Source organism: Triturus cristatus, chromosome 11 (assembly GCF_964204655.1).
Source record: "Triturus cristatus chromosome 11, aTriCri1.1, whole genome shotgun sequence".
Lineage (NCBI taxonomy): Eukaryota > Metazoa > Chordata > Amphibia > Caudata > Salamandridae > Triturus > Triturus cristatus.
The window spans coordinates 404,635,030-404,649,214 of record NC_140594.1 but is presented as its reverse complement, the minus strand read 5'-3'; the positions used below and the strand labels follow the sequence as shown (position 1 = coordinate 404,649,214).

At 46.4% G+C, this 14,185-nt stretch overlaps 1 protein-coding gene across 50 annotated transcripts in view; it reads left to right on the top strand.

Annotated features, from left to right (window-relative positions):
* CAMK2B (calcium/calmodulin dependent protein kinase II beta) overlaps positions 1–14,185 on the top strand; it is a 925,878-nt gene that overhangs the window by 325,901 nt on the left and 585,792 nt on the right. For all 50 annotated transcript variants that reach the window (XM_085635972.1, XM_085635963.1, XM_085635953.1 and 47 more), the window contains exon 4: positions 4,966–5,020. In XM_085635972.1, the coding sequence (XP_085492098.1) occupies positions 4,966–5,020 (55 nt within the window). The remainder of the gene's footprint in view (positions 1–4,965; positions 5,021–14,185) is intronic.

Sequence of the window (14,185 nt, the reverse complement as noted above, 5' to 3'; positions counted from 1 at the left end):
AAGTGAAAGCGAGGATGAAAATGGAATGAGTGTGGCAGGATGTTAGTTAAATGGTGGTTACGGGGAAGCTGAGTGCTGAAAGGCAAAGAGAACACGGGCCAAAGCTGGAAGAAAACACGAGATGCGAGAGGCATGTGTGTGTGGCAAACACTGGTGTGGCTCAGAGCATTCTGTTGCTGCCTTGATTCCTGTGTGTGTGAGCAGTGGGGCTGTGTGTGTGTGTGTGTGAAGTGCCTAAAGTTGCAAGAAAACATATGGTTATTTAAATCCTTAGACGCAGAATTAATGGAGCTAATGTTATCTACCTTAGAAGGATGAAAAGGGAATGAGCGTGGCATATGTTAACTTTGTAAGCGCAGAAAGCGTGCAGGGCAAACCTATTATTTTGGTTGTTTGAGACTCCGCTCTGGGCAAAGCTGCAAGAAAACACGGGGGGGGGGGGGAGGGCGGGCTGTGTGCTGAAAGGCAAAGAGAACACAGGCATGAAAGTGAAATCGATGGATGGCAATGCGTCCGTGAAACTAGCCCTGTGGTGGGGGAGGGACAGTTGTGAGAGGCGCCATGAGGAAATAATCTCTCGGCATGCTGTGGCGGGGGCGGGGAAGCGCATTCCAGGCGGGGGAGCGGACCCTTTGAAGTATGATGCCGAGGCTGTGGCTACACGTGCATGCGCCAGTGGGCTGAAGCGCTTCCCCAAACTGATTGCATGGCGGCAGGATGCACGTGCTCGCCATGCAATCCACTTTTGGGAGCACTTTAAAATGCCCCTCTTACTAGAGTCTCGCATAGCGATTGCGTAAATGCAATAGCTAGGTGAGACCTAAAAAGAAATCGGCCATGGTTGACATGAGCCTGGTATGATTCAGGACAACCATCTGAAGATAGATTGTAGTACCGTTAGTGGAAACAGTTTTGGTTGCGTTCAAGAGGGCCGGGATAATGGCTTCATACAGGGAGCCTAGCCTTTCTTGTGACTGGTTTGTCTGCCCACCGTACTCTTTCAACAGTTGGGAAGAGACAGCCTAGCATCAGTTGGAGCATGCAACCCTGTAACACTCCCGGGGTTTAACTCCTATAACTCTAAAACAAGGGCATTATGGTCTCTATTGTGCGCGTCTTGACCTTAAAGTCGAATTCCCTATACCAGGATTTTGAGTCCATTAAGATGTAATCTAATAAAGAGCCTCGCCCATTTCTATTGAAGGTACATTTACTGGGTGTACCAGACTTTGTTCTTCCATTACATTCCCTTATTGAGTGTTTCAAGACGAGAATTCATCTTGATTACCAAAGGGGTCCAGACTTTTACTGGTGGGCAAATAGTCTCTGGGATAGCCCAACACTGGTCTTCTTCACAGGGGCTGTCCTTGAGCATACCTTCTAATGGCTCATACTGGCAATTAAAATCCCCTCCTATAATCACCATATGATTGTCTGAAATGGTGGCTAGAAAGGACATTAGTTCATCAAGAGTTTTTGACTCCTGGCCTCGACTAACTGGTCTTGAATACACGTTTATTAGGGCAATAGTAATCTTTGGCGGGAAGTGAAGGAGGACACACAGAATATCATTTGAAGATGTTTCTATCTGTTTGGCTGCACAGCCTAAGTGGACTCCCACCCATGAGCATAGTCCACCCGAGGGCCTCCCGTTTCCACCTGATACTGCGGGAATGCTATAAGTAGCAAAACCTAATTTCAAGACATCCCCTCTTGCCCACGTCTCCTGGAACATACAGGGCTCATATTGGTCAATGTAATAGCCCCATTCAGGGTTATCTATCTTGGAGTTTAAACCAGCTACATTCCAGGATAGGACTCGCAGCCTTGGTGGATCCGGGGCATTAATTTTGGCGACGGCTGCAGGGGTAGGTGGAGGCGAGGTCCCACAAAATCCAGAAGCAGCGTTCAAAACAGCCCCATTATTTAATAAAGGGAACTGATTGCTGGTTATGGCCATGAAGTCCCTCTTTTTTATCTCCCGAGGAGCCGCTCATGCTCCCACAGGTCACTCCTTCCCCTGAAGTCGAACATTGCCCTACATCCTCCTTAAGTTTAACAATTCCCGCCTGAGACTCACCCAGCTGTTCGAGTCCTATGCCCTTGTTCTCGAAAATGGTTCAATTCTTAAAATATGAGTGTGATTTAAACATTACTATGGTCTGTGGAAGGGGTGTCAGGAGTCTCTCCTAAACTCCCTTAAACGCCATTTTCCTCTGCATCCTCTCACTCTGTTAGACACTTGCTCACATTTCCTCCATACATATTTCTGGAATCCTCTATTTGCATATCTCGCACGTCATCTTCCTCTTCAGCACGTGTTCGCACTCTCTCCTTCTGCACGTACTTGCTTTCATCTCCATTACACAATTCTCCTGTGTACATCCGATCCACTTGTAAGCGCTAAATTTTCTTTTTCTTTTGTGCTGTCCATATTTTGACACCTGACCTGTGGACTTTCTTCACACGTTTTCCGACCATTACAGTTGGCACTGAGGGGACCATCACTCTGTGTGCGCAGCAGAAAGCTCAGGGATTAGATGTACGGGTAGTAAGGCCACCTTCCTCCGAGTCCTCACCCACTGACACTAAGCATTGTGAGAAACACTCACTACCTTCAGCCTCCGCAAGCGTGCCCCTCTATCACGCCCACAACCTGAACTCACTCAGACGTCTGAGGCTCCTCGGTTTGCACAAGAGTCGTATGTTTGAACAAAACAAACTACAGAAGCACAACATCTGGAAAAACAGTCATAGGGAATACAAGATGAAGTAAGACGTGAAATGTAAACAAGGACTGCATTACTGACATGGATTATCTTGAGTGGTTACAGTCAGTGTTGAGAAATGGATCCGTGCTTCTGCTTGTAAAGTAAGTCGTCCATTTCAGCGTGACTTTTAATACCTGGCAGGACCCAATTCACTTAAGTCCGATAGGGGCTAGTAGTTTTGAAGTGGAGTTACAGTGATTGATTTTAAATTGACATTGGAGCATCATGTGGATTTCAGTTGTGGTGGTGGGTCTATTAGAATTTCGGGTGAGGCTGTGTGTGTTGGAATTAGAATGGGGTTTGGGTGAATATTTGAGGTTGTGTGTGGCAAAGAATGTTTCATTGGCGGCGAGGCTGAGTGCATCTTAGTTAGGTGGTGTTGAACTGGGATGAAACTGATCATTTTTGATTTTGGATGTCGAGACTCAAGTCTCCAAGGAGGTGTGAATTGTTGTGGAGTGTTGCACGTCTCAATTGGTGTGTTTTCATGGAGATATAAATTAGAGTGGACTGGGTGGTTTTTATGGGGATGGGAATTAATCTAGCCACGGCCTAAATGTTAAGAGTTGTGTTGAGGCTACTTGCTTTTGAGTAGAGGTGGGACAGGTCTATTGGAGCAGTGAAGAGTTGGATGTTGGGGATGGTGTCCTCTGACATGTTTTGGCTCGGCTCTAAATACGTTTGAGTTCAATTGAGACAGGATAGTTTATAATTAGGGGTGGGCCATGTATTTTTAAGTTGGAATCATGCCTGGTGGTTTGAATTTGGGTTGGGCTGAGTCTTTTTTTTTTTTTTTTTTGTAACTAGTATTGTCTGGGTGATGTTGAGTTGGGGTGAGGAAAATAACGTTTGAATTGTAGGAATGTGTGTTTTTAAAAGAGGTGAAGAGTAATATTTTTGTGGTACGAAGATGTATGGTTTACTTTGGGGTTAGAATTGGGTGTCTCGAATTAGGGGTGATACCTGTTGATGATCAGTTGGGGTGCAGCCCTAACCATTTGTGCTGGGGATGAGGATAATGTTAAGTTGTAGGCAGAATGGATGTTTTTGAGTTCGGGTGCAGCTGAGTGAATTTCGAGTTGGAGCGAAGATGGCTGATTTTGAATTCAGGCGGGACTGGGATCATCGCCTTTCTCATAAAACACATTCACTTGTATGTGTTTTAAAGCTCTGCATTGGCTAGGAGATGCTACTTAAGTTATTATAAAATCCTCTGTATTCTATTGGAACACTGCAATTCAGTCTCCGTTTGCTCCAGGAAGCATTTGAGTACTTCAGACAGCACCATGATGCTTTTAAAGTGCTTTTGTGTTTCATTAGTTGTTTTAAGTGTAATATTTCCGATGAGAAAAATAGTGGATTTTGACAATTTTCCCATTTGTATTGCCTATTCTAGCTTGAAAATACTGACAGGCCAGTAGAGTATTAGCCAGGTGGGACATAGGTGGGATCAAGTGGTTTGGAGGTGAAGTTGAACCAAGGTCAGGTAGGCTTGATTTGAGGTTGGGATCATGTGCTTTTTAATTGGGTTTTAGCCAGGTCGTTTTGACTTTAGGTGGGGCTAGTCGGATTTGTTTTGATGTGGGGCGGTTGTATGTCAGAATATTTTATTGAGAAATACTGTGTGACTTAAATATCTTGTCTTAAATATACTCTACAAAGACTTCATCCCAGTGGGTGTAGACTTTCTATTGTTAACTCCATTTGGATGACATTCTGAAGATATTTAGGACACAATTTTCTGAAAACACTATTCAGATAACCACACCATGGCATCTTAGTAGTTTAAGTTGGGATGGACCTCGACAATTATGTTTGAGAATACGATCACATGGTATTGTGGCGTGGTCATTAAAGGTGATTTTGTCTAGGATTGATGTTGTAGTTGAGTAGAGTTAGGATGAAGGATAAACATGGTTGGTTTTACCGTGGCGTACAGCCAGGGCATTTTGAGTAGGTTAAGAGCCAAGTTGTTTTGTGTCGTGATTTGTCAAGCTGGTTCTGAGTCTGGGTGAAGCTAGGTTGTTCTGAGGTGGGGTCAAACTGGATGGAGTTATCTTGAGGTATGAACCATAATAATGGGTTGGAGAAGCTTCAGAAGTTGTGCGTTTAAGTGGAGCCATGTTTGCGAGTGTGGAGTGGATAAAAATCCCGCAAAATAAACTGACCTCACTCTCCATTGCTTTCTTTTCAGTTCGCCTCCATGACAGTATATCTGAAGAAGGATTCCATTATCTCATATTTGACCTGTGAGTACAAGCACTTCTCTTTTCTCCTTACATGATGTATTACCCGACTCATACTTGCAAGTCAGTAATGATAGCTGGGCAGTATTGCATGTTGTCCTAGCAATATTACCCATAGCATTGCTTAGACAAGATGGAGGAAATTGTGGGATCTGATACAAACGACATCTTCCTCTGATCCGGTCTATGGAGCGGGGGACCTTACATCCGTCTAAAGTAGCAATAAGTGCTCAGATGTGAGCAGTACTGATGATAGTTTTTATAGAACTCCAAACTCCTAGGAATCCTTTGTGTATGTGTATGGAGAACGCAAAAATGGGTATTACCTAAGAGAACTAATCAGATGCTTTTATATCTACCTGCAAATATTGTGAAAACCTCATATATGCACACGGGAATACCTATACGTTTTTTTTACATAGGTCTATAGGAGAGTTGGAGAGACCTGGTATATATTTATTGTTTGAACACAGAGGAGATACCATATGTCGTTACAGACCTCATATGTATTGATGGGAAAGTGGGATCCTTTTTTCTAGGTCCTGGAGCAGTCGGTGGTTTCTGGGCAGAATACACTGTGGCTGCTTTCTTTAACCACGCATGGCTCATGGACTGAGGCGCGGTTTCATTTGTGTTGTATAGCTAAGTTATTCCCTTTGGACACAAGGGTGGCATATCAGATAGCATTAACACATGGAGGTGGTAGAGAGCTTAGAATTCAAATCCTCTTTCATCAGAGCAATTGCACTCAATAAACGCAGTGTTCCTTCAGGGTTATAGGCTTGAAAAAAAATAGATCTTTAATTTGCAGGAAGGAAAATAAGACTTTTAAAATTAGAAATGATAAGGCTGTTGCACATTCTGATGCTGAGATTCCCCTCCAAAACATCTAGGGGCAGATTTTCAGTATGGTGAGTAGAGGCTACTCCGTCGGGATGACAGGGAACATTGCTTCTGCCATCCAAAGGGATCTCTGCCTCCAATATTTAGAGTTGTACACCAGCCCCACAGAAAACTCTAAACAGCTGTGAGAACCATTGTAAAAAGCTTGACGGACGGTTACATCTAACATAATGGCTGCTCGTCAACATTTTTACAACGTTTTTCATTTTTTAAATACAAACTCCCAAAGCAGGAGTTTGTTTTTGATAAATGAAAACTGAATAACCGCCACAAGTTTTCTGGTATGGTGTGGGGGTCATTATTATTTTTTTTTTTTTTACTGTCCCTCACCGCCAGGTGATTGTCAGCAAAAAACGCCATGTAATCGCAAGTGCAATGCCGGGCACTGTCTTAGGGTCTAGGTGTGTTTCCTGTAATATTTCCACCTGGACGTGGTGCCTATCCAGATGTGAGTACGTGCCTTGTCTTGCGGAGATCCCGCAAACCTTGTACATTCCACGTTATAGATGAAGAGCATGGTCCGCAGGAGTCTTAGATGTGCACATATGATACCAGATGCATCATTGACTGAGTAAAGTCTATTTCCCTACATAAGTGGCCTTTTTCTACAATGTGTGTACCCGTGCGGTCAGCGCCACCATCATTCCCTTTACATAAAGTACGGCTGAATTCCCGAAGGAGAAACACCCCACCTCCCTCTACCCACACCCGCGGCCCAATCCTGCAGGTGAATGCATGACCCCCCATAAACACAGCAGTGTCTCCAACACGAAATGGGAGAGAAAAAGTGACAGTTAAAGAAGGAGCGTTGATCATTTGAGTGGCAGGAGAAGTAAAAGATCTTTAAGCAGACTGCTCTAGAATAGGAAAGATGGGGTTGAGAAGAGAATAGGGCAAGCCATAACATAGTCTGGGGGTTTCCCAATGGGGGTGTACCTCGGAGAGCCTGGCACATCTCTCCTCGCTCATGCGAGGGTGCCCGGGAGAGAGTTATCATGCAGCAGTTCTGCTGATCATATCAATACTGCAACCAAAAGTGGCAGGGCGATGTTCAGGAGGCATATGTAGAGCGCTAGTTTAGTTGCAGCGACGATGAAACAATGGGATCAGCAGATGTTTGAAGCATGTTTGCTTGACAGGCGCAGGCTCTGCAGCTGCTGCTCCTCTTCCGACACGGGAGGTGGTGACCGAGGTCCAGAGCCTCCTCCATGGGCCGTGGGTGAATGACGATTTATTGGTTTTAGAAATTCTTGCGTCAGATGAGGACTGGTGAAGATGTGCGTTTTCGCCTGGTAGGAATCCCGGAGTCTGGCCAGGTACTGCATAGCATAGGGAATGCCGGCCTGCTGCAGTCTATGCTTCACCTGCACAAACTTATTTTGCGCTTCCTGTACGGCAATAGTGAAATCCAGGTAAATCGAGACAAAATTCAGTTTGTAGACCAAGTCCCGTTTTTCTCTGGCCAGTCTTAAAATCATAAACAACAAAAGAGGAGAGAGCCGGTCAAAATGTAAAGAAACTGGGAGCCAAAGAGAAGAAGACAGATTCAGCCCACTAAGTTGAGACAAATCCCATCAGCCCACCGTTCTGGCAGAACATAATCATCTGGGAGTAAGGTGGATCAACTCATTGCAGTGCACCCTATTTCAGGGGAACCATCACTGTGTATATGCAATGAGTTTGCAGTCTTCCAGAGAAAAAGTCTCAAAACATAGTGGTACTGCGAAAGATGTGAGATGCAGTGCAAAACAGAAGAGAAGTGTATTAAAAATGGTTACCTGATAACACCACCCAACTTTATTCGGTGTCAAAAAAAGTGCCAAGATTAAAAAAGCAAGTGAAAAACTGATAGTTTGAAAAAATAACTATCTTGTAGCAATAGAGGTCAACATGTTTCAGCCAAAAAGGTTACAGTAACCTGGCTTTCGTCAGGACCATGTATGGTAAAATGCTACTGCAGAAATGTGTTTACAGAGATACTTTGATAAGAACATCACCGTTACAATACCCTACCAAAATCAAACAGTCATTGATTTGTCCAGTAGTTTAAGGGATGTCAGAGTGTTCCTGAAAAGAAGAAAAAAAAAGAAACCTATGTGTTTACAATTTATGAAACACAAGTAATTGACTCTCAGTTTCAGTACAGCACTTTGCCTACAAAGTACAAAGGCTAATAAGTCCATGAATTTTGGATCCTTAAACATTAATTAGGAAAATGAATGTACTCACCCAGCAGTTGCCGGGTGAGGTGAGGCGTACTCCCACATAATGCTGGGTGAGTACATTCATTTTCCTAATTAATGTTTAAGGATCCAAAATTCATGGACTTATTAGCCTTTGTACTTTTTTTCTTCTTTTCAGGAACACTCTGACATCCCTTAAACTACTGGACAAATCAATGACTGTTTGATTTTGGTAGGGTATTGTCACGGTGATGTTCTTATCAAAGTATCTCTGTAAACACATATTTCTGCAGTAGCATTTTACCATACATGGTCCTGACGAAAGCCAGGTAACTGTAACCTTTTTGGCTGAAACATGTTGACCTCTATTGCTATAAGATAGTTCTCCAGTATTTGGGGTGTCTTTCATAGATTCACATGCTTGAATATTCCCCGTCGTCGAAGTGGGAGTCCCACGGTATATATAAAAAGCAATAAGTATCATGTATATATACATATACACATACATAACCACATAAGAGTATATACATACCCAAATAAACTTATATATATATATAGTTCAAATAACATATCAAGTTAAAATACCATAGGATAGCATTGAGACATAGGAAAGCATTGAGAAAAAGAATCACTTTGCTAACATATCACTGTCATTTTATAGTCCAAACTCCAGCCAATCAGGCGCTAGCACCCTCTAGAACCTTCTCCTCAGAGGCTCAGACCCTCAGATTTTCTACCGCACGTCGTGTGAAGGGAGTCTCCCTGAGCTCTGCTCAGTTCTTCATCTGGTTTGAGGTTTTTTGTCTCTCATCATGTCTGCAAGTAAGAAATCTCTTTTCCGTCCTTGTTCATCTTGCGGAAAGTCAAGACTTTTCTCTGAGGATCCCCATGAGAAATGTATTTATTGTCTGTATCCTGATCATAAGGTGGCTAACTGTAAGATCTGCAGAACTTTCTCTCACAAAACTTTGAAAGATAGAGAAGGTCGCCTTTTAATATGGCTTCAAAAACTAAAGGATACAGACAACCCACTTTCTGAGGTGGAAAGTGTAGCCTCTGTCAAAACAGGAGTCTCCTCAAAGCGTGGAAGTGTCCAGGACTTGCCATCTCCTTTTCTGAAAAAGAAGAGACTTCACCTTGAGGAAGTGTCTACAGGCAAAGTCTCTGCTACCACGTCTGCGCCCCCGAGACGTAGCTCTCAGGCGTCTTTGACTCCGTCAGTACATGTTTCCAGTCAGAAACTGTCAAAACCGTCGACGGGCCCGTCGACGGACCCTCCGTCGACGAGATCGGCTACTTCATCAGCCTCGTCGACGACGGTGACGACGGTATCGAGCAGATATCCTTCGTCGACGACACTGACTTCGTCGACGTCTTCTCCGTCGACGGTAGTATGTGTGTCTCTTAGAACTATCTCGTCGACGATACCACTCACTTCGTCGACGACTGGGAAGCTGGCGCTTCCGTCGACGTCTACAACTCCGTCGACGATGGATAAAAAGAAGAAGAGGAAATCTTCATCGTCGACGACAGCCCCGTCGACGACATCCTCGTCGACGACAGCCACACCGTCGACGACAGCCCCGTCGACGGCAGCCACCCCGTCGACGGCAGCCACCCCGTCGACGGCAGCCACCCCGTCGACGGCAGCCTCCTCGTCGACGGCAGCCTCCTCGTCGACGACAGCTCCGTCGACGATTACTTCGTCGACGGTCGCCTCGACGACGGTGGGGTCAAATTTTGCGACAATGCCATTGGTGCCAATGTCAACGCCAGCACCGGGGTCTGTGGACAGCTCCTTAATGCTACGTCGTAAGGCCATGCTAGACCCAGTTATGTTACCACCTGGACCACGGCCACCTCGTCAACTATTTCCCTCAGGGGATGAGGACGATTCGGATGAGGGCGATCAGTCTCTTTTTCGGGATGCTCATAGTCCTTCTGAGCTACATATAAAGTGCCAAGAGTCTGAGGAGGATGAATCCTATGAACAGGAAGAAGAGCAAAATTCCTCTGCTCCGGTTCCTATGGTGCATCTTCCTGTGCGGCTTATTTCCAACCTCCAATATATGTTGTAAGATTATAATCGTCGCTTTCCAGCATCCTCTCAAAATTCTCCACGTGAAGCGCCATCTGAGGTTCCACCTCATCCTATATTGCCAACGATACCCACGCCCTCCACACCTGCACTGCCTTCCAATGCAGAGGATGATAATATGGACAATCTGGATACGGAAGAGGGTGAGCTCCCAGAGGACGACTCTATGGCGGACTGGGATGATTACCAAATCAATTCGCCCGCATCACCGCCAAGGTCACCAGTCAACTCGCCACCTGTCGACATAACAGGGTTCCATCAGCTGATGGAGAGAGCAGCGCAACGCTTTCACCTTCCCATGGTGGTTAGGGAAGAGGACTGTTTCTTGTACGACTTCAAGTCCCAGCCTCAGCCTCAGAAACAAGTACGAGCTGTGCCAATCATAGACTTCATATGGAATGAAGGCATAAAGTTAATGAAGACACCTAATTCTATTCCGGCGGTGCTCCCACGCCTGGAGAAAAAATATAAAGCTCCGGATTCTTCCCCAGCCTGCTTGGTGTCTCAACCTAAGCCGGACTCAGTGATCACACAAGCGGCACAGCGCCGCTCCAAGAATCCATCATCTGCAATGTCGGCGCCTCCGGATCGCGACGGCCGTCGCCTGGATGCCATAGGCAAGAAGTTTTCAACCATGGCGTCAACAACGGTCCGGGCTGCGAATTCTTTGGCAATCCTCGGCCGTTATGATAGACAGATGTGGTCGGACATGGCTGCATTGGTCAAGCTTATACCGGAGGATTCTAGAGCGGAAGCTCAGAAGATCCTGCAAGAGGGTGAGAGGGCGTCATCCGAGATCATTGACTGCTCGGTTGACATCGCATCCACCGGTTTCCGCCAATTGGCGGGAGCAGCCGTCCTAAGAAGACAGGGCTGGCTTCGATCAACCTCTTTTCGGCAAGAGGTCCAAGCTAAGATTTTGGACATGCCATATGACGGGGAGTCATTATTCGGCCAGCATGTGGAAGATGCCTTGCAAACCATAAAAAAGGACACGGATACGGCTCGTTCCCTCGGCACTCTACAGTTTGGGAAGCAGCCCTTTCGAGGTGCGCGCGGCCGCGGCACCTCCTCATCATCATCCTTTCGTGGCTCCTCGTCCCAATACCGCTCGTACAACCAAGGGCAACAACGGTACTTTTCACAACCGCAGCAGTCCTACAGACAGCAAACTAGCAAGTCATATAGAGGAAAGTCGAATTACAGAGGGAATTCAACCAAGAAGCAGTGACTGTGTACGGAAAAAACTTCCTTTTCCCAGTTATCCTCTAGTTCTTGTTGGAGGGAAAATCTCCCAGTTCTTTTCAACCTGGTCCTCAATCACTTCGGACCGCTGGGTTCTGGATATTATTTCAAGGGGCCACGCCCTAGAGTTTGTGAAGGTTCCTCCACGCACACCTCCATCCGGGCCACCACCCGCCCATCTCAAAGAACTTTTCAAACAGATCCAAATAATGTTAAACAAGGGTGCCATCGAAGTGGTTCCGAAATATCAAAGAGGGTTGGGATTCTATTCCCGTTTTTTCCTCATACTAAAGAAATCAGGGGAATGGCGTCCCATCCTCGATCTCAGATTGCTCAACAAATTTCTCAAGACTCAGTCCTTTCGGATGCTCACATTGAAGGACATCCTCCAATTCTTTTCTCAGGAGGATTACATGACAACGATCGATCTGCAGGACGCATATTTCCATGTGCCCATTCTACCACGCCACAGGAAATACCTACGATTTCGAGTGGGCCACAAGGATTACCAATTCAAAGTCCTACCCTTCGGACTCTGCTCAGCCCCGCGGGTCTTTACAAAATTCCTGGCCCCGGTGGTGGCTCACTTACGACAAGAGGGTATTCAGATATACCCCTACCTGGACGATTGCCTCATCAAAGCTCAATCCTCCCACCAGGCGGCCCTCGATACCCAGCGCTGTCTCGATCTGTTCCAGTCCCTGGGGTTGTCGATCAATGTACAAAAATCTCAACTCACGCCGACTACGTGCAAGACCTTTTCTCGGCGCTTGTATCAATACGAGCACAGCCATGGCTTTCGCTTCAGCAGAGCGTCAAGAACGGATTCAACAGCTCGCGAGCTCCATCGCAGCAAAGCAGTCTGTTTCAGTCCGCATATTGAAATCCTTTCTGGGAATGGCGTCCTCATGCATCGCTTTGATCCCTCTCTGCAGACTAAAGAGTCGCATCATCCAAGAGGAGTTAGACAAGCAGTGGCACCAGGTTTCCGGTTCCTTCAACGATCAGATCGTGGTGTCACCCCGCATGGCTCAAGCGCTGCATTGGTGGACCCATCCAGCCAACATCGCAGCAGGAACATCTTTTCTGTCGACAACCCCAGAACTCGTCCTTACCACGGACGCATCCATGGAGGGTTGGGGCGCACATTTTCAAGATCTATCCGTCAAGGGCCAATGGTCAGCGGCTCAGCGTTGCTGGCACATCAACAGACTGGAACTGATGGCCATTTTCTTGGCGTTGAAATCCTTCCGCCTGCAGTTCCAAGGGAAGTCAGTCCTCATTCAGACGGACAACACCACGTGCATGCACTACCTGAACAAACAGGGCGGGACAAGATCTCCACTGCTCTCCCGTCTGGCGCAGAGGATTTGGAGTTGGGCCATACTCCATCAGATGACGTTACAAGCAATTCATCTGCCCGGCATTTCCAATACTCTGGCGGATGCACTCAGTCGGTCAGCATCATCAACCCACGAGTGGGAGTTACATCAACCGACTTTGGAATTTGTCTTCAACCTTTGGGGTCACCCGACAATCGATCTCTTCGCAACCCCGCAGAATGCAAAATGCCAGTCCTACGCAAGCTGGTTTCCCCACGAAGGGTCGTGCGGAAATGCCCTTTCGATCAATTGGTACGGGATATTTGCGTACGCTTTTCCGCCGATTCCTTTGATTCCGCGAGTACTGCGGAAGATGAGACAACAACCGTGCCATGTACTTCTAATAGCTCCACGGTGGCCTCGGCAAGCATGGTTTTCGGAGTTGCTTCTCCTATCCCAACGCGAGCCCATCCTTCTTCACCTGAAGCCGGATCTGCTGACAATGAACGATGGTCGGATATGCCATCCGAATCCCAGCTCTCTCAGCTTGTCGGCTTGGAACCTGAGCACCTTGAATTTGCTCATTTGAACATTCCTCCAGCCTGCAGGGAGGTGTTAGCTAAGGCAAGAGCTCCATCCACAGTGAAAACGTATAAGCTTAAATTGGAGCAATTTTGTCTTTGGTGTGCTTCCGCCCACATTCATCCTGTGCACGCTCCTCCAGAACACATTCTGCCGTTCTTCCTACAACTAGCGCAGTCTGGATTATCGCACTCTACCTTAAAGGTCTTTCTAGCGGCAATATCTCGCTTCCGACAAGATGGCTCGTCCTCTCTCTATTCATCCAGAGTCATACAACAATTTTTCAAGGGTCTCTTCCGCATGTTCCCGCCCATTCGGCGTCCTCCACCCACGTGGCGCCTGAACATCGTGCTGGCTCAGCTTATGAAGGCGCCCTTCGAACCTATCCACTCAGCGGATGTCAAATTTTTAACTTGGAAAGTGGCCCTCCTCCTTGCTCTGACCTCTTTTCGCAGAGTCAGTGACATTCACGCTTTTACAATAAAGCCTCCGTTCCTTCAATTCAGATCGGACTGTGTCATCCTCCGCACTAATCCGGTTTTTATACCTAAAGTACCATCCGATTTCCATCTTAACGAACCGGTGCTTTTAAAGACTTTTTTCCCGCATCCACAAACCCCGGCGGAGCAAAGCTTACACTCTCTGGACTTGAAGAGATGTCTTAAATTCTACATTAGCAGAACTCAATCCTTTCGCAAATCTGACCAGTTGTTTGTGGCCTACGGGCGTACTTGCAAAGGACAATCGGTCACCAAACCTACGATTGCCCGTTGGGTTTCATCAGCAATCTCTTTTTGCCATCAAAAGGCTGGTAAGCCTCTGTCTTCGGGAGTGA